Source organism: Muscardinus avellanarius (genome assembly GCF_963383645.1).
Source record: "Muscardinus avellanarius genome assembly, chromosome: 5".
NCBI lineage: Eukaryota > Metazoa > Chordata > Mammalia > Rodentia > Gliridae > Muscardinus > Muscardinus avellanarius.
Window position 1 is genome coordinate 8991393 of NC_137790.1, and position 20869 is coordinate 9012261.

General features: G+C 47.3%; 1 protein-coding gene across 1 annotated transcript in view; it reads right to left on the reverse strand.

The window, feature by feature from the left end:
- Window positions 1-2319: 2319 nt before the first annotated feature.
- The window catches only part of DOP1B (DOP1 leucine zipper like protein B), a gene marked incomplete at both ends in the record, with an annotated part of 124094 nt that continues 105544 nt past the window's right edge, over window positions 2320-20869 (reverse strand). Inside the window, 7 exons of the mRNA XM_080695713.1 lie at window positions 2320-2565; window positions 3498-3627; window positions 5379-5540; window positions 7421-7476; window positions 9067-9203; window positions 16104-16232; window positions 18379-18440. Of these exons, the coding sequence (XP_080551839.1) occupies window positions 2320-2565; window positions 3498-3627; window positions 5379-5540; window positions 7421-7476; window positions 9067-9203; window positions 16104-16232; window positions 18379-18440 (922 nt within the window). The remainder of the gene's footprint in view (window positions 2566-3497; window positions 3628-5378; window positions 5541-7420; window positions 7477-9066; window positions 9204-16103; window positions 16233-18378; window positions 18441-20869) is intronic.

Consider the following 20869-nt stretch of genomic DNA (forward strand, 5'->3'; position numbering starts at 1 on the left):
CAACTAAGTAAGATCCTGCTTCAAAATAAAATCTGGGCATGGTGGCGTACACTTGTGAGCATCTTAGTGAGACCCTGTTTCCAAATAAATTTTAAAAATAGGGCTGGGAGTATAGCCTGGAGGTAGAAAAGCCCCTGGGTTCTACCCACAGTACCACCAAAAAAAAAATAATAATAATAATAACAAATATAAAAATGGGCTGGGAGCCGGGCATGGTGGCGCTTGTAATCCCTGCACTTGGGAGGCAGAGACAGGAGGATCGCGCAGGTTCGAAGCCAGCCGCGCTGGCTTAAGAGACCCTGTTTCCAAATAAAAATATAAAATAGGTCTGGGAGTGTAGCCCAGAGGTAGAAGGGCTTCCAGGAACCCCAATACCACCAAAAAAAAAAAAAAAAAAAGGGCTGGGAGTGTAGTGGGGGGGCAGGGAGTAGGAGGCTCCTGGGACCAATTCCCTGTACCATGGGGGAACCCCCAAAGCCTCTGGCACACGGCAGGGGTGATGGGAGCACCGAGCAGTACAGGTGCCTCCTGGTCTGCAGGGAGGACACACTGGCTTTGCGCTTTTCGGCTGGCAAGGGGATGGGGACGCCAGCAGCCAAGAGGAGGCTGGAAGCCACGATGCTAAATAGAGCAACTGGCCAGGGACAAAGAGGCCGGGGAGGGAGAGCGGGCGCAGATGTGGCGAGCCAGGAGGATTATTTTAATGTACAGCAATATCTGCCAACTAGCAAAGAGATCCCGGGGAGGAGGGTGGAAACGGGAGAGCCAGAGCGTCCCCGGCAGGAGCATCGGGCACTAGATGTCCCAGGACCAGGCTGAGTTATCTGTATTAAATGTACAGCACTCGGGACCAGAGCTAAGGTTGCAGATGTCAGAATTCTAAAACTATATACTTGGTATGCTGATAAACAGGGCGAGCGTGTGTGTGTGTGTGTGTGTGTGTGTGTGTGTGTGTGTGTGTGTGTGTTGCTGGGGATGGAGCCCAGAGGCATTCTACCTCTGAGCTGCACCCTCGGCCCCTTTTTGTATTTGGAAATATGGTCTGGCGAAGTTGCTGAGAGCCTCACTAAGTTGTTCAGGCTGGCCTTGAACCTGTGATCCTCCAGTCTCAGCCTCCCACGTACTACGATTACAGATGTGTGCCACTGTACCTGGCTTGCGAATGTGACTACGGGCGAGAGCTGAATGTATTCAAGTGCTCATCTCTGCTGACAGGTAACGGGAGGTTATTACCTTCAGAAAACAATATATTTTGGTTCTGAAATGCAGTCCATCAAAATAAATGCTTTAAAGGACATTTGTGCGAAACATTAAAAATAACATTCTTTTAATAAATTCCAGCTCTTAGAGAAATATACCAACAAAGACCCACCTATCACTTCAACAAAGAAAATGACTTCTTGATTCACTTTGCACTTTACTTCCTATTACAAAATTTGCACTACTTTTAAATGATATATTAACTTTATTTTCATGACATAAACCAAGAAAGAAACACAGAACATGATGCAAATGTATTACACGGTATTTAGGGAGCCGTGGGGTTTTCTGCTTTTGCAGAACTGGAGATGGAGCTCAGGGCATTCAACTCGCGCGACACCCCCAGCCCATTTTTTTTTTTGCAGGTCTGGGGATAGAATGTGGGGGCATCTTCCTCTAAGCTACACCCCCAGCCCTATTTTTTATTCTTTATTTTGAAACAAGGTCTCACTGAGTTGCAAAGGGCCTCGCTAGTAGCTGAAGCTGTCCGTCTGTGAACCAAGATCCTCTGGTCTCAGCCTCCCGAACGTTGGGATTACACGTGTGCGCCGCCACGCCCAGCTCCCATGCCTATTTTTTATCCTTTACTTTGACACAGGGCCTCACTAAGCAGCTGAGGCTGGTCATGAACCTGTAATCCTCCTGTCTCAGCCTCCCAAGTACTGGGATTACAAATGTGCGCCACTGCTCCCGGCTTTTTTGTTTTTTTAATGATACTGGGGATGGAACCCAGAGGCCTTCTACCTCTGGGCTACACCCTAAGCCCCTTTTCCTTGGAAACAGGGTCTTACTAGTTGATGAAAGCCTCACTAATTTGCTGAGGCTGGCCTGGATTTGGGATCCTGTCTCAGGCTCCCAAGTACTGGGATTACAGGCATGCCCAAGCCATGCCCAGCAGATGTGTTTTGCTGTGGGACAAAAAAATCACCTGAAATTACCTTTCAGAATTGAAACAATTGTTTGAAAGTACAACCCTGGCTTCTTTTTGTTTTGTATAGAGTGTATCCTAGATTTCACGGAAGTCTCAATAAGTGGCCAAACGAATTCTTTTTTCTAAGGTTAACACTCTGGATGTTCCAAAAAGTCCTTCTCGACACATTCTTCCAGGAGCCCTAAGAGCCTCTCTGCGGCAGGGGGCGCTGCGGGCGGAGCGTCGGGCCCACCCACAGGCAGCTGGCTCTGGGCTTTGAACGCACTGCTCAGAGTTCTGAAGAACGGGATCAGCTGCTGGATGCTGGAAACAGAGTGTTGGCGCAGCAGAGGAAATTCACGCTTGTTGCTGAGCTCATCAGAGCTGCTAAGATCCTGCAAAACCAAGACCATGAGATCAGGCCTTACCAAGGCTGGACCGAGCCCACGAGGTATGTGCTGCGGGAAAACCTAGAGATCTGTTCTTTGCGGAAACTGATGGCCAGCTCTAAGGACAGGGGCGTAGACTCCCACTGCAGGTCTTTCATTAACACTGCATCAGGATCTTGCCCTGAGCCCAAAGCAGCCCGAGGCCCTCGGTCCTCCTCCTGTGGCCGCTCTCTTCCTGGGCTCGAGGACTACAGCAACTTGGGGGAGAAAATGACGACTGTTTTTTCGTGGTACTGGGGGTGGAACCCAGGGACTTTCTACCTCCAGGCTACACTCCCAGACCTATTTTATATTTTATTTGGAAACAGGGTCTCACTACATTGCTGAGAGCCTCCCTCAGTAGCTGAGGCTGGCTTCGAACCTATGTGCTCCTCCTGTCTCAGCCTCCCAAGTAGCTGGGTTTATAGGCATTCACCACTGTACTTGGCTTGAGATAAATATTAATAATTTTAGGTACTCTTGATGAAACCCACGGGTATTCTACCTCTGGGCTATACCTCCAGACCTATTTCTTATTGTCTAGTTTGAAACAGGGTCTCACTAAGTTGCAGAAGGCCTCACTAAGGAGCTGAGGTCCGCAACTGATCCTCTCATTTCAGCCTCCCAAGTACTGGGATTACAAGTGAGTACCGCCTCACCCGGCTGTGAAGACAATTTTTTGGGGGATGTGGTACTGGAGATGGAACCCAGGGGAATTCTACCTTTAGGCTACACTCCCAGACCTATTTTATATTTTTATTTGGAAACAGGGTCTCACTAAGTAGCTGACTGGCTTTGAACCTGTGCGATCCTCCTGTCTCAGCCTCCCAAGCGCGGGGATTACAAGTGTGCGCCACCACTCCCGGCTTGAATACAATTTTTAAAAGGAAAATATTTACCCTGTATCTTAATCTCAGAAGTTCCAGAATTCTAACAGTGTGCGGTCTGCATTCTTGGTGATTCTCCTCTAGATCTGGCAGGAGGGCGGGGCCCTCTGTGTCCACTTCTGGCACAAATGCCCACCTATAACTGCAGGGAAAAAACCAAGGTCAGGCATGCTGGGTCAGGGCTCATGAAAAAAAAGTTTAATAATTTTATTATTTAAGGTATAATTTGCACACCATGCTCATTTAATATACACAACTCAATGGCTCTATTTTAATAGAATTATACATTTATCAGTACAATCAGTTTTTGAGTATTTATTTTTATTACCCCCAAAGAAGCCCTGCTCCCCTAAGCTACCACCCTCAGCCTCTAACCCCTTGACCTAGGCAACCCCCTAATCTTGCGGTGTCTATAGATGACCTCATTCTCGACATCCCATATGATGGATCCCACCCGGGGTTCCTCAGTCACTGGTCCTTCACATACGATAATGTTTTCAGGGCTCACCCAGGGTGCACGTTGTTTCAGAACCTCATTTACTTCTGCTGCTGGGTGACAGTTCATTATCTGGGTGTTCTGTGTTATTTTTCCATTTGTTATGTGATGCCCAAAAGCTGTCTCCGCTTCTTGGCTATCGAAAATAACGCTACTGTACACATTTGTGTACATCCAATCCCAATTTTAAAAATAACCCCTTTTAAGCTGGGCCTGGTGGCACGTGCTTGTAATCCCAGTATTTGGGAGGTGAGCCAGGAGGATCGCAGGTTTGAGGATCATAGCCAGCTGAGGCTGGCTACTTAGTGAGGCCCTCTGTTTCAAAAATAAAGAATAGCCGGGCGTGGTGGCGCACGCTTGTTATCCCCGCGCTTGGGAGGCGGAGACAGGAGGATCGCGCAGGTTCGAAGCCAGCTATGCTGGCATAAGACACCCTGTTTCCAAATTAAAAAGTATAAAATAGGTCTGGGAGTGTAGCCTGGAGGTAGAAGGGTTTCCAGGAACCCCAGTACCACCAAAATAAATAAATAAATAAAAATAAAAAGAATAAAAAATAGGGCTCGGGGTGTAGCTCAGAGGTAGAATACCCATGGTTCCATTCCCAGGCAAAAAAAACCAAAAACAACAACAACAACAAAAAACAACAAAAAAAACCTTTGTGTGTGTGTGTGTGTATGTGTGTGTATGTGTGTGTATGTAGTACTGGGGATTGAACCGAAGGGTATTCTACCTCTGAGTTACACCCTAGTCCTAATATATATATATATATATATTTCACTGTCCCGAGAGTCTCGTCTATTAGAATGTCACGTCCATTGGGGCAATCCAGTGTGTGGCCTTTTCAGATGGGCTCTGCTGGCTTAGTAATAGGCATTTAAGAGAACCCACTATTGCCATAACCACAAACATTCCTCCAGGACGGCTCTTTCTGAGGGTGCAGGAGAGACAGAAGTAGCCCTGGGGCCAGGCATGAAACCGAATGCGTGAGCAGCTGTGTTAAGCCTGCAGAAATGTGTTCCAGCGGCCATGTGACCTGGAGCCAGCCTGCTCCTGAGGCTCCGAGGGCGTTCACTCGAACTACAGCCAGATGACAAAATCCACATGGGTGCAGTGGGGGCCCCGGGGGAGGGGGCTGACCCTTGTTTTATAAGCGTCGGGGAGCAAAAACCACCCAAGCACACAACACGCATGTTCACACGGGCTCCAGAGATACTTTCATAAACATGACTGCGAGCCCCATTCGCGAAGTTCAGAGGCTGCGGGTAATCTGAACCCGGATTCCATGCGGCTCGCTGGCTTGGAAGCTTGGGCTGTGTCTGCGGCAAGAACGAGCAAGCGGACGGCAGGAAAGGAGGGAAACCACCCCGCGCAGAGCGGGCGCGGTGTCACCGACTTACATTTGAAACAAGGGCATCTTGTCCGGGGGAAACGAAAGTGCCGTGTCCAGGAACTTGCAAGCTGATAAATACAAGATGAGTTCACCCGGTGGTATCTCCCCTCCTGAGAGCCCGTTTGCATCAGCAACAGCCACTTTTATTCTGTTTATTTTGTTGCTGTTCCTAGAAATGTACAGAGAAAAATATTTGTTATAAGCTCATTTGCATCTACTGTAGCCCATTTGTTTACAAAAAGTCTGTAAGATGGGTTTTCTCTGTGTGTGTGTGTGTGTGTGTGTGTGTGTGTGTGTGTGTGTGTGTACTGGGGACGGAACCCGGGGCTCCTACCTCTAAGCTACATCCCCAGACCTATTGTGTGTGTGTGTGGGGGGGGGGCTGGAAATGGAACCCAAGGGCTTTTCTACTCCCAGGCTACACTCCCAGAACTATTTTAAAAATATTTTATTTGGAAACAGGGTCTCACTAAGTTGCCGAGAGCCTCACTAAATAGCTGAGGCTGGCTTCAGATCTGCGCAATCCTCCTGTCTCAGCCTCCCAGGTGCTGAGATTACAAACATACACCATCACGCCCGTCGACCTATTTTATTTTTTATTTGGAAAGAGTCAAGAAAGAAAGAGAGAAAGAAAGAAAGAAAGAAAGAAAGAAAGAAAGAAAGAAAGAAAGAAAGAGGAAGGATGGAAGGAAGGAAGAAAGAAAGGAAGGAAGAAAGGAAGGAAGAGTGAGTCTAACTAGGTTGCTGAGAGTCGTGCTTAGTTGCTGAGGCTGGCTTTGAACCGACGATCCTCCTGTCTCAGGATCCCAAGTGCTGGGATTACAAGCGTGCGCCACCACGTTCAGCTTGGATGTTCCTTTAAAGAAGTTTCGAGCCGGGCGTGGTGGCGCACGCTTGTAATCCCAGCACTTGGGAGGCTGAGAGAGGAGGATCGCAATTCTTGGTCGGCCTCAGCTACTTAAGTGAGGCCCTTTGCAACTCAGTGAGACCCTGTTTCAAAATAAAGAATTAAAAAATAGGGCTGGAGGTGTAGCTCAGAGGTAGAATGCCCCTGGGTTCTGTCCCCAGTACTGAAAAAGAAAAAAAGAAAAGAAAAGAAAAGAGCTGGTCCCTTTACAAGTACACCATACACCAAGAAGAAGATAGTATTTAGCATGAGATAGCTCGGCACCATGCTGTGCCAGTATTGAGAAACTGCCCCAGAACTGATTTCCAATAAGAATAAAGAGACAGTTAGAGCTTGAGTGCTGAGCATGCACTCAGGCAGACAGGTAAGAAAAAGGAAAAAAGAAAAAAAGGAAAACAGCAGCTTTGCCTGCGATACCTCAAAGCTCCCCTGCCCTTATCCTTGCCCTCTTTTCAGCCCATTGTAAGAATGAAGAGGCAATTAGAACTTTCAGCCTTCAAAATACCTATATACAATTAAAAGTCCTAAGATCACAAGGAGCTCTGCCCAGCACATCTCAGAAGCTGTAGTGCTAGCAAGAGCCTTGTGCTCTGCTCCGAGAGATCACATACCGCTGCACTGGCTGAACTAAGAGCCTCTCTCTCCCCACTTTTCTCTGTGACCCGCCTTGATATGCAGGATAGAAACTTAACACCTTACTTCAAAACACTATTAATTCAAAGGCAACTGATACAGCAGAGGTAGAAAAAAAGATATACTGGCACCTAACAAGTACGCTGACCAGCAACAAATAATACCACCTGCCTAAAGTGAGACGCTAGCCCCGTTGTCTTGGGGACGCAGATAGCACACATCAGTGGGAAACTTGACTTTAGGGTTGGGGTCCGGGGGGCAGAGTCCCACTTTGGGGCTCTCTCACACGTCTTTTCTTCTCTTCCCTTTCTGTTTTCTACTGGCTTTGTAATAAAGATTTTACTTGAGCTGCAACCGAGCTGCTTATGAGTTCTTGAAATCAGTTTCCCTATTCAACACATTTTAGTGGAATCGAGGAAAAGCGCCCTCAGTGCCGTTACAGCCGTAACACACACAGGGATGGCGCTGACAGCCCGGCGGTGACCCCGTGCCCAGCCCGAGCTGCTCACCTTGACGCGTCATCCTGCTCTTTCAGCTCTTCTTCAAGCTGTATGAATGTCTGAATCTTAAAAAGAAAATGTGCGTTCCGGTTACCATGTGAGAGAGATAAAACCAACCCACACCTAGATGTCTGCGGACGGAGCTCGGGGGTAGCGCTTGCCTAGCATGTGCTGGGTTCCATGCCCAACACAAGGGGAAAAACCCCAGCAAGTAAGAGTCAAGGGCACAGATTAGCTGGAATATCTGATGGGTGAGAGATTGATGATGATAGGATAAATATTCTGTTTAAGGAACAGCTATGCGCTACAACCTGATTACAAATAACGTCAGCCAGCATGGTGGCGCACGACTATAATCCCGGCATTTGGGAGGCTGAGACCGGAGGACTGCGGTTCAAAGACAGCCTCGGCTACTTAGTGAGGCCCTTTGCAACTCAGTGAGACCCTGTTTCAAACATAAAAAGACTAAAAAATATATATATATAGGCAAGGCGTGGTGGCGCACACTTGTAATCCCCGCACTTGGGAGGCAGAGACAGGAGGATCGCGCAGGTTCGAAGCCAGCCTCAGCTGGCTTAAGAGACCCTGTTTCCAAATACAAAATATAAAAATAGGTCTGGGAGTGTAGCCCGGAGGTAGAAGGGCTTCCAGGAACCCCAGTACCACACACACACACACACACACACACACACACACACACACAATATATATATATATATATATAGAGAGAGAGAGAGCACGCGCGTGCACGCAAGCTGGAGGTTCCATCCCCAGTACCACACACACACACACAAATTCAGTTAAAATTAGATACATATAAAGAATATATGCTATATATAGCATATTATATGATAATGAAAAAGCATATTATATGATAGTATATTGTATGCTATCGTATCAATTATACGATAGCATATTATTATTATTATTATTTTTTGTGGTGGTACTGGGGTTCCTGGAAGCCCTTCTACCTCCGGGCTACACTCTCAGATCTATTTTTACATTTTTATTTGGAAACAGGGTCTCCTAAGCCAGCGCGTGTGGCTGGCTTCGAACCTGCACGATGCTCCTGTCTCTGCCTCCCATGCGCGGGATGACAAGTGTGCCCACCGCGCCCGGCAGCACATTATTATTCTAATTTTTTGGTGTGTGTTTGTGGTACTGGGGGTTGAGCCCAGAAGCATTCTATCTCTGAACTATACCCCAGCCCTATTTTTTTTTTTTTTTTTTTTTTTTTGCGGGTCTGGGGATGGAACCCAGGGGCATTTGACCTCCGAGCTATACCCCCTGCCCTATTTTTTTATTCTTTTATTTTGAAACCGGGTCTCACTGAATTGCAAACAGCCTCATTAAGTAGCTGAGGCTGTCCGCAAACCGTGATCCTCTGGTCTCAGCTTCCCGAATGCTGGGATTACAAGTGTGCGCCACCACGCCTGGCTTAAATTGTTATTTTGAAACAGGGCCTTGCTAGGTTGATGAGAGTCTCACTACTTGCTGAGGCTGTCCTCGAACCTGCGATCCTACGGGCTCAGCCTCCCCAGTACTAGGATCACAGGCGTGTGCCACCATGCCCAACTGGATAGCGTATTATATGATAATGAAAAAGCATTTTTAAAAGCTCCAACCTTGCTCTCAAGAATCAAACGTGCACTCACCAGTTCAGAGACCATGATGGGCCACAGAGAGGTCAGATGTTGAGGAGATATTCTTAGCAGCAGAACTCTGAAAAAAAGAAACATCTGAGCAGCAACTATGGGTGTCTGTCCGACTCTGAGATTGTCTGTCAGGCGTTCTAAAGAAAGAAGATTTCAAAGACGTCACACAAATATGCAGTTTGGGGTTTCTCGCTAACCAAAGAAAAGTAAACCTGTAATTGCTTTGATATTTTGTGACAACCTCGTACAAGAGAGAGCTTTTCTGTACAACCAGTCTACCTCCAGCCTTCTTAGGAGCACGCCAGGTCAGGCCCTTGGTAAACACAAGGCTGTCATCCGTACCCTGCCCGGCTGAACAGACAGGCGACCTCTGACTCCAGAAGGCCCCTGGGAGGCCACTGATACTTCAATTTCCTTCCTTCCTTCCTTCCTTCCTTCCTTCCTTCCTTCCTTCCTTCCTTCCTTCCTTCCTTTTGTGTGTGGTACTGGGAATTGAACCCAGAGGCATTCTACCTCCAAACTGCACCCCCAGACACATTTTATTTCTTATTTGGAAACAGGGTCTCACTAGGTTGCCGAGGGCCTCACTAAATGGCTGAAGCTGTCTTCAAACCTGTGACCATCCTGTCTCAGCATCCCAAGTACTGGGATTACAAGTGTGAGCCACCATTCCCAGCTTTTCGTTTTCCTCCTAAGAATAATAAAATATAACACATAGAATCCAAACATAGGGCTTGGCAGAGCGATAAATGTGGACGGTCCAACTGCGTGGTGCACATCCTCTTTTGGGTGTGGTGGAAAGGGAGTGAAACCAGTGAACGAAACTGATTTATCCAGTAACGTTTGGGTTTAATGACTGTGACAAAAATTTAATTCCTCCGGGGTGAAAACATTGCCAGTGAAATTCTCAAGCCTCTAAGCATTCTTCCCCGCTTCTCAAAGAAAAACACTGTAGAATGGGATTTTGTGTGTGTGTGTGTGTGTGTGTGGTACTGGGGTTCCTGGAAGCCCTTCTACCTCCGGGCTATACTCCCAGACCCATTTTATATTTTTATTTGGAAACAGGGTCTCTTAAGCCAGCGCGGCTGGCTTCGAACCTGCGGGATCCTCCTGTCTCTGCCTCCCAAGCGCGCGCCACCGAACCCGTCAGAATGGGATTTTTAAAAGTGTCTTCAGAATGTAACACATTGCTAGAGCAAATAGCTGAAGTAGGGTCAGCTGCCTAAGACTGCCCTAGTGCATCAGTAATAAACTTCTATTTGAGCTGGTTTAGAGTAGTTAGATTGTTTTTGTGGTACTGGGGATGGAACCCAGGGGCCTTCTATCTCTGGGCTATACTCCTCCCTGGTCGTATTTTATTTTCTGTTTTAAACAGGGTCTCACTAAGCTGCAATCCTCCTGTCTCAGCCTCCTAAGTATTGGGATGACAGGCATGTGCCGCCACACCTGGCTAAGGTTAGTTTTTATTTCATGCCTTGATTACCTTGATTAAATTAAGGAACACACATAGTTTGAAACTTAATTTATTTATTTTGGGCAGTCTGGGGATGAAACCCGGAGCCCCACACGTGGTAGACAAGCACTCCAGCACTGAGATCCGTCCTTAGCACACCTTCCCCCACTTTTGTAAATTCCGAAACAGGGTTCGGCTGTGCTGGCTAAATTGTAATCCCTCTGCCTCGGCCTCCTAGGGAGCTGTAAACAGAGGCACATCACACTGGAAGTTTGTTATTTTTAAAAAGTACTTTGCGCTTCTGGTTCTAGACACGATGGAGTTAAGTCTATCACATCTTATTCTTCCTCTAATTCCAACATAAAACCTCGAACCAAATACACAAACCAACTCTCAGAGGGCTGAAAAGGAAACTAAGGCCAGGCAGGCACCGGGAACTTCAGGAGTGACCTGGCCGAGATTTCTCAGGGGTTTACTTTTTTTAAAATTAATTAATTAATTATTTTTGTGGTACTGGGGGTGGAACCCAGGGGCTTTTCTACCCCCATGCTATCCTCCCAGAACTCTTTTTTAAATATCTTATTTGGAAACAGGGTCTCACTAAGTTGCTGAGAGCCTCACTCAGTAGCTGAGGCTGGCTTCCAACCTGTGATCCTCCTGTCTCAGCCTCCCAAGCGCGGGGATTACAAGTGTGCGCCACCGAGCCCGGCTCAGGGTTTTACTTTTGATTTCCATTTCATTCTGGCCTGGGCATCTGGAAAGATGAACCTCCACCCGAGTGAGAAAGGCCACCCACGACAACCGTGGAGAGAAAATGCAGAGACTGGGGTTGCCATTACAGGGTCTAAAACTGCTCTAAACACTCCAACTGTCAGCGAGGGGCCCTTGAAAAAACAAAAAGTGTCAGAAAAGAAAGCGAGGGATCAGGTGTGCTGGCGTACACTTGTAATCCCAGCATTCGGGAGGCTGAGACTGGAGGACTGAGGTTCGCGGACAGCCTCAGCTACTTAATGAGGTCCTTTGCAACTCAGTGAGACCCTGTTTCAAAATAAAAATACAAAATAGGGTAGGGGGTATAGCTCAGAGGTCAAATACCCCCGGACTCTATCCCCAGACCAACAAAGAAAAGAAAAAAAAAAAAAAAGAGAGCACCAGCCAGGCATGGTGGTGCACACCTGTAATCCTAGTACTTGGGAGGCTGGGACAAGTGGACGGCAGGTTCAAGGCCAGCCTCAGCAATTTAGTGAGACTCTGTTTCTAAATATAAAATAAAATAAAAAATAGGGCTGGAGGCATAGCTCAGAGATAGAATGCTCCTAGGTTTAAACCCCCGTTCCAAACCAAGCCAACCAACCAACAAAGAAAGGCAACCCGACAGTCTCCGCGACCAGTGAGACAACAAGACAAAGAATAAAACACAGGCTGGGGTGTGGCTCAGAGGTAGAATGCCCTGGGCTCAAGCTCCAGTGCTGGAAAAAAAAAAAGAAGTAAATACATACATACATACATTTTCCCCCAATGTATGTAGGTTCAAAGCCAGCCTCAGCAACTAGCAAGGCTCTCAACAACTTAGTAAGACCCTGTTTCCAAATAAAAGGGGTCTGGGAGGTGTAGGTTAGAGGTGGAATGTCCCTGGGTTCAATCCCTAGCAAAACACACACACACACACACACACACACACACACACACACACACGAGAATGAGGCTGATATAAAAACAGTCTACATAAAAGAAGACTATGAGTATTCACTGCCAACAGATCTTCTCTAAGGAATGGTCAAAAGAGGTTCTTCAGACAGAACAGAAGCGAAAATGGCCGTGGTGGGGAGCAGCCCCGTGGTCTGGTGGTTCGGCTCGGTGGAGGCTGGGGCTACTGAGGAAGTTGCTTTGTGGTGAGGAAGGTTCTGTAGCCTGGCTGTGGAATTTGTGTGTGGGATACTTTCACAGAAGTAGATACTCGTGCCGGGCGTGGTGGCGCAGCTTGTCATCCCAGCCTTCGGGAGGCTGAGACCGGAGGATCACGGTTCGCAGCCAGCCTCAGCTACTTAGTGAGGCCCTGTGCAACTCAGTGAGACCCTGTTTCAAAATAGAGAATAAAAAATTGGGTGCCAGGCGTGGTGACGCACGCTTGTCATCCCCGCGCTTGGGAGGCGGAGACAGGAGGATCGCGCAGGTTTGAAGCCAGCCGCGCTGCCTTAAGAGACCCTGTTTCCAAATACAAAGTATATAAAAAAAAAATAGGTCTGGGAATGTAGCCCAGAGATAGAAGGGCTTTCAGGAACCCCAGTACCACAATCAATCAATCAATCAATTAAAAAATAAAAATAAAAATAAAAATCGGGCAGGGGGTGTAGCTCGGAAGTCAAATGCCTCTGGTTTCCATCCCCGGACCCCCCCAAACACATACAAAAGTAAGTAGATACTCACATACAAACATACACACAGAGGGCTTGCAAGGGCAGATGGCGGCTGGAAAAGACTTCCACTGAGCCGAGGGCACCTGGGAGGTGGGAGAGCCCAGGGGCCCGCAGCGGGACACCGCGCCCAGCTTTATGGAGGCGGCAGTCCTCCCTAGACCATTCTGTCCCTTAGGCAGCACTCTCTGGGGGCGGAGCTCATGGCGGAGCACCTGCCCCTCGTGTGAAAGGCCCTGGGTTCCATTCCCAGCACGGAAGGAAGAGGAGGAGGAGGGAAGGAAAAAAGAGAGAAAGGAAGGGAACGTCTGGGCACGATGGCACATGTCTATAATCCCAACACTTGGGAGGCTAAGGCAGAAGAATCACAAGTTTGAGGCCAACCTCAGCAACTTAGCAAGACCCTGTTTAAGAAACAAACAAACAAAACAAGAAGGCTAGGGGTGTAGTTCAGAGGTGGGATGCCCCTGGGTTAATTCCCAGTACCACGTATCATCTGAGCTATCCAAAGTAGACGGTATAGATTTATAAATTTTTCTCTCCCTAATTTTTCTTTTATTTATTATTTATTTATTTTTGGTGGTACTAGAGCTGGAACCCAGGGGTATTAGACCTCCGAGCCACATCCCCAGCCCTATTTTTTATTCTTTATTTTTAAACAGGGCTCACTGAGTTACAAAGGGCCTCGCTAAGTAGCTGATGCTGTCCTCGAACCGCGATCCTCCTGTCTCAGCCTCCCGGATGCTGGGGTGACAAGCGTGCCCACCACGTCTGGCTTTCTGTGATAACTTTTTTTTTTTTTTTTTTTTGGTGGTACTGGGGTTCCTGGAAGCCCTTCTTCCTCCGGGCTATACTCCCAGACCTATTTTATATTTTTGAAACAGGGTCTCTTATGCCAGCGCGGCTGGCTTCGAACCTGCGCGATCCTCCTGTCTCCGCCTCCCAAGCGCGGGGATTACAAGCGTGCGCCACCACGCCCGGCCTGTGATAACTTTTGATGAAGACAAAGAATCTAGTGGAGGATGAAAAAAGGCAAAAACAAACAAACTTAAAATCTCATTTCTTTGCTGGACTCTATCGAAAGTGCTGATTGAGGGAGTTTTATAAACATGAAGTGTCTTGACTACAGGAAGAATCCACCAGGAGGAGGTGCTGAGGAAGCATATTCTTAGCTGGGCGTGGTGTCACATGCCTGTGATACCAGGACTTGGAAGGCTGAGACAGGAGGATTGCGGGCTTGAGGCCAGCCTCAGCAATTTAGTGAGACCCTCACCACTTAGGAACCCTGTTTCAACATAAAAAATAAGCTGGGCATGGTATTGCATGCCTGTAATCTCAGTTCTTGGGAAGCTGAGACAGGAGGATTGTAGGTTCAAGGACAGTCTTAGCAAGTAATGAGACTCTTATCAACCTAGCAAGACTCTGTTTAAAAAAAAAGACAAAAAATAGGGATGAGGTGTAGCTCAGAGGTAGAATGCCCCCGTGTTCAATCCCCAATATTACACACACACACATATACACATGTACATGCCCACACACACATACAAACACACACACGCACACACAAAGTATATTCTTGCACTATACCATCAGAGTTCTAAAAGAATAAAAATAGCTGGGCATGGTGGCGCACGCTTGTAATCCCCGCGCTTGGGAGGCTGAGACAGAATGATCACACAGGTTCAAAGCCAGCCTCAGCTACTTAGTGAGGCTCTCAGCAACTTAGTGAGACCTTGTTTCCAAATAAAATATAAAACAGGTCTGGGAGTATAGCCCAGAGGTAGAAAGCCTCTGGGTTCCACCCCCAGTACCACCAAAAATAAAAAATAAAAAAAATAAAAATTAATAATAACATTATAAACATTATAATATTATAATTGGGCTTTAAAATAACAGTTTAGCTGGGCATGGTGGCACACGCTTATAATCCCGCGCTTGGGAGGCTGAAACAGGAGGATCGCGCAGGTTCGAAGCCAGCCTCAGCTACTTAGTGAGACCCTGTTTCCAAATAAAATATAAAGTAGGTCTGGGAGTATAGCCTGGAGGTAGAAAAGCCCCTGGGTTTCACCCCCAGTACCACACACACACACACAAAATAAATAAGATAAAATAACATTTTAGACCATGCCTGGTGGTGCATGCCTAAAATCCTAGTAATTGGGAGGCTGAGACAGGAGGATCATAGATTTGAGGACAGCTTCAGCAACACAACGATACTCTTAAGCAACCCTGTCTCAAAAAAAAATGTTCTGGGGGTATAGCTCACAGGTAGAACCCCCCTGGGTTCAATCCTCAGTACCACCAAAAGAAATAAAAAGTATCAGGTTTTACTGAGAGATTTCTGGTTTGGGGTTTTTGGCTTTTTTTGTTTATTTTCTGGTTTTGTTTTGTTTTGCTAAGCTGGGACTTAAACCCAGGATCTCAAGCATTCTAAGCAAGGATTTTATCACTGATCTCCCCCCAGTCCTAGTGATGCTGGTTCTTAAGTTTAATGACACTCCCTAGAGAGTGCTTTTTTTCTTTTTCCGGTACCGGGGATGGAACCCAGGGGCATTCTACCTCCGTGCTACACCTCTACCCCTATTTTATTCTTTATTTTGAAACAGGGTCTCACTGAGTTGCAGAGGGCCTCACTAAGTAGCTGAGGCTGGCCGTGAACCATGATCCTCCTGCCTCAGTCTCCCGAATGCTGGGATTACAAGCGTGCGCCACCACGGCCGGGTAGAATACTCATTTTGACACCGGACCACAGTGCTCAGTTGTGCTGCAGGCCCCCTGGCAGCTGCGGGCCTCTGCCACTGTGTGTTCCGGGTGGGGAAGGGCAGTGGCTCTGAGCTGGCCATGGCTGCGGGTGGAGTGTTGGTCCCGCCCCACAGTCATGCTGGAACTGAATGGGTAGGGGCAGGAAGGCTGTAGGAGGTGATCAGGCCACAGGCTTAACCCTCAAGGATGGGCTTGGTACCATTCCGAGAGAGAAGTCTGGCCTCCTGGGGCTTTCTTGTCCTTCTTCCTTCGACATGGGGGATTCAGCAAGATGCTTTATCAGACACGAGCCCATCAAACTCCTCAGCTTCCAGAACCGCGAACCAGCACATTTCTGCCCCTTACAAAGGGCCAACCCTAGGTTTTCTGTTCGCGCAGCACAGAGCAGGCCGAGACGGTGCTCTCACCTTGTATTAGCGGGAGGTAAAGGTGGTACTGGTCCAGCTCGCCACTGAAGACAGCAAAAGCCTGCCGCTTTAGCAGCATGGCTTTCTGCTCGAAACTGGAGAACAGCTTTAAGGAACTGCTCTGCATGCCTGGAATAAACACAGAGCGGACAAGTTAGACAGTCGGGGCGACAGGAGGTTCCACCTAGTGTAATTCCTATCTTCCCTGAAAAGCTACGACCTTGATTAAGTGAGAACTTGTGATGACTAGTCCCCTGTGTATTGTTAAAAATGCCAATTTCATTAATGATATATAATGGCGGCGTTAGAAGGGATCTGGGGAACAGAACAGTGCTCCTCATATATTATGATAAACTCACTACTTTCGATGCGCATGTCAGGATGTGAGCCTGGCTTCTTTCAGCACTATATCTCTACCATAAAGCTGTAATAAAGGCTGCTCATGCCGTGATCTTAGCCACCTGTGAGGCTGGGCCAAGCGGACTGCAGGTCTGAGGTCAAACTGGGCAACGTAGTGAGATACTGTCTCAAAAGAAAAATAGGAAAGGGCTGGGGGTGTAGCTCAGGGGTAGAGCGTTTGCCCGGCATGTGCAAGTCCCTGGGTTCAATTCCCAGCACCAGAAAAAAACTGTTTTTGATAATAATAGCAAGGTTGTCAAGGCCTCTTGGTATACAGACTAGAACCAGGAAGACTCATTCATGTGGTCCTTGATAGGGATTGGGTCTGATTGCTAGTAGGTATCAATTGCTAAGAATAAGAATAAGCTGTCATCCTTAGGCAGCACAACATAATCCTTTTCTCTGTCTCTAAGCTGTCAGCCAAAAGCCCCAGCCAAGGTTGACCTTGGTCAGCTAAAAGTTGGCTGTTAGTTTGGCTGAACACGGAATGTTAAAACTGTAGCTTGGAGGTTGAATGCCCCTGGATTCCATCCCCAGACCTTAAAAAACAAAACAAAAAAAACAGACACCTGCACTTAGAAAAAGAATTATAGAGACTCTCACAATAGTTTAGACTAAAGTTAAAAAATGAAAAAGCATACTTGGGAGGCTGAGACAGAAGGATCACAGGTTCTCGGCCAGCCTCAGCCTACTTAGTGAGGCCCTCTGCAACTTAGTGAGACCCTGTTTCAAAATAATGAATAAACCGGGCGTGGTGGCGCACGCTTGTAATCCCAGCATTAGGGAGGCTGAGACAGGATGACTGTGGTTCAAGGACAGCCTCAGCTACTTAGTGAAGCCCTTTGCAACTCAGTGAGACCCTGTTTTAAAATAAAGAATAAAAAATAGGGTTCGGGTATAGCTTGGAGATAGAATGCCCCTGGGTTCCATCCCTAGTAACACACACACACACACACACACACACACACGAATAAAATATAGGGCAGGGGTCATAGCTCAGAGGTAGAATGATCCTGGATCCAATCTCCAGTGCTGCAAGGAAAAGCTCTATTAACCCAATATTATATTAATAACAAAAACAACCATAGCCTCCAAACTTCCATACTTGAAAAGACTATATTACTGTGTCTTTTCTTTACTATGAAACAAGTTTTCAAGATAATAAGTAACTTCTAGCAGACAGAGATAAGGAGATGCTGAGAACCCACTAAGGACACAGGTGGACAATATATGCTTTATATAATATGTATATATACAATATAACGTGTATATATACAATATATGTTTTATTTAAAATATATACATTAAAGAGTAAAAATAAAGAACAAAGCGGGCTTCTACCATGCAGCCTCCGACCTTGCTAACCAAGGACACACTTCCGTCAGTGATGTCAGAGCCATCTGGCCTTGTGAGCATGACAGACGGGGGCTGACAAAGAGCCTCACACAGCAGAGAGAAGTACCTGGCCAGCACCTGCTTTCTGGGAAGAGAAGACTCTTGGCCCCGCAGGAGAGGAGAAATGAAATAACAAAGTCCTTAGAAAGACTCCGCTTTCAAGGGCATCAGTGTCTCGTTTTGGAGGCCCTGCCCTGCAGCATTTCTGACATGGCGCTTCTAACTGTTCTGCCCCGCTTCTGTCTTGTAACAATAAAAACCTTGCTTAAGCTTGCAGCAGTTCTAGCTATCTTTCCTAAAGCATCTAAGAATAAGAACTCACGGCGACATCCCCAACTGTAACAGTCCCGGTGCAGCCTGCGTATCGCGTCACGGCCATGACTCGGTGCCACACAGCTTTGAGCTGGGGTCTGAAATACGTGGTCAAGGCTGCTGATAATGGCACTGGCCCTTAAGGTGGGAGAAGTGACGCAAAACTTACTCATTAGATCCTTAAACATGGTTTTCTCATGGGTCAGGAGATGGTCAATAATGGACTTCCAGCTGGAGGTTTTTTTAAAAAGAAGCAAAGTTAATTACATACACAATGGATGATGATCAAAAAGCATCAAGAAAATAACATGCTCCTTTAATGAGATCTGTTAAAACTGCTCTCTGAAAAGAGCTCAGTGCACAAATAGATAGTCTGTGCAATAGATAGTCTGGGCACAGTGGCTCGTGCTCGTAATCCCAGTACTCGGGAGGCTGAGACAGAACCGGTCCAATACCAGCCTCAGCAACTTAGCAAGACTCACAACTACCTAGCCAGACCGTTTACGCACAAAAACGAAAGGGGTGTATCCCGGAGGCAGAGTGCCTGTGGGTTCAACCTCCAGTACCATGAAGAAGAAGAAGAAAAAATGATAGTTTTTGTTTAAGGAAAGAAGCTTTGCTTTATGACCCTAACACAGGCAGTGAACAGTGACTCTTCCCAGCTTACCATAAAGAAAATACAATTGGCACGTACTCTGGTGTGCTCCAGGGCTGCTCTTAAAAGAACCCACACACGATGAAGACCATGGTTTTGTGGATGGGAAGTGGGGGTAGTGAAGACAGACACCAGTACTAGCTTTTACTTCCCGATGCTTTTCATTCGTTTAGGCTGACCGGAAGAGCACAAGATTACAGCCGGCCCTCCAAATCCATGAGTTCCCTATCTGCAGACTGAACCAACCAGGGCTCAAAAAGAGCCAGAGAAAGCCGCGCGTGGTGGCGCACGCCTGTAATCCCAGTACTTAGGAGGCTGAGACAGGAGGATCTGGGTTCGTGGCCAGCCGCAGCTACTTACGCCCTCCGCAACTCAGTGAGACTCCGTTTCAAAATAAAGAATAAAAAATTGGGTTGGGAGCCAGGCGTGGTGGCGCACGCTTGTAATCCCAGCGCTTGGGAGGCTGAGACAGGAGGATCGCACAGGTTCAAAGCCAGCCTCAGCTACTTAAGTGAGGCTCTCAGCAACTTAGTGAGACCCTGTTTCCAAATAAAATATAAAATAGGTCTGTGAATATAGCCCGGAGGTAGAAAAAAGCTCCTGGGTCCTACCCCCAGTACCACCAAAAAAAAAAAAAAAAATTGGGTTGGGGGTGTAGCTCAGAGATAGAATGCCCCTGGGTTCCATCCCCAGCACCACAACCCCCCAAAAAAATCCAGAAAAAAAATGTGTGTGTACTGGGGATATATGGAGGCCTTCTTGTCATTATGCCCTAAGTGTAACCATGACTTACCTAGCCTTCCTATTGCATTAGGGCTGTTAGCAATCTAGAAATGACGCACAGCACAGAGGGCGTGCAGACTTATGCAAACGCAGTGCTGTTTTCCATGAGGGACCTGAGCATTTGTCCTCAGCCTCCACAGCGACTGAGGGATGAATATTCACACGCGGGCACGGGGCTCTAAGCAGCCTTCTGGTGGCGGAACAAACTTTTAGGTCATCCAAACGGTGCCCCGGCCAGGCATGCCATACCTGAAATCCCTACCTGTAATCCTCAGCCTGAGAGGCTGAGGCAGGAGGACCGCAAGTTCTAGGCCAGCCTAGATAACTCATCCTGTCTCAAAATAAAAAGGGCTGAAATATAGCTCAGTGGTACAGAGCTTCTTAGTTCAATATCCAGTAAAAAAAAAAAAAAAAAAAAAAGGCTGCCCCAACCTCCAGTCCAAGGCCTAGCACCTCACCTCCCCCATCATTAAGAAAGGCCTATTCAAAACAGGACATGGTGGCACACGCTTGTAATTCCAGTACTTGGGAGGCTAAGGCAGGAGGATTGCAGGTTCGTGGCCAGTCTCAGCTACTCAGTGAGGCCCTCCACAACTTCACGAGACCCTGTTTCAAAATAAAAAATAGGAGCCGGGCGTGGTGGCGCACACTTGTAATCCCAGCATTGGGGAGGCTGAGACCAGAGGATCGCGGTTCACGGACAGCCTCAGCTACTTAGTGAGGCCCTCTGCAACTTAGCGACCCTGTTTCAAAATAAAGAATAAAAAATAGGGCAGGGGGTGTAGCTCGGAGGTCAAATGCCCCTGGTTCCATCCCCAGACCCACAAAAGACAAGTAAAAACTAGGGCTGGTGATATAGCTTGGAGGCAAAATGCCCCTGGGTTTGATCACCTGTACTGCCAGAAAAAAAAAAAAAAAAAAAAAGGAAAAGAAAAGAAATAATACGCTCTTACTCTCTCTCTTTGCAGTGCTGGAGCTCACACCCAGGGCCTCGTGCATTTTAGACACGCACTCCTCCACTGAACTCCACCCACAACCTATGCTCTCTTAATTTAGTGAAATTTGCCAGGCGGTGGTGGCGCGCGCTTGTCATCCCAGCATTGGGGAGGCTGAGACAGGAGGATGGCAGTTGGCGGCCAGCCTCAGCCACTTAGTGAGGCCCTCTGCAACTCAGTGAGACCCTGTTTCAAAATAAAGAATAAAAAAATATAGGGCAGGGGGT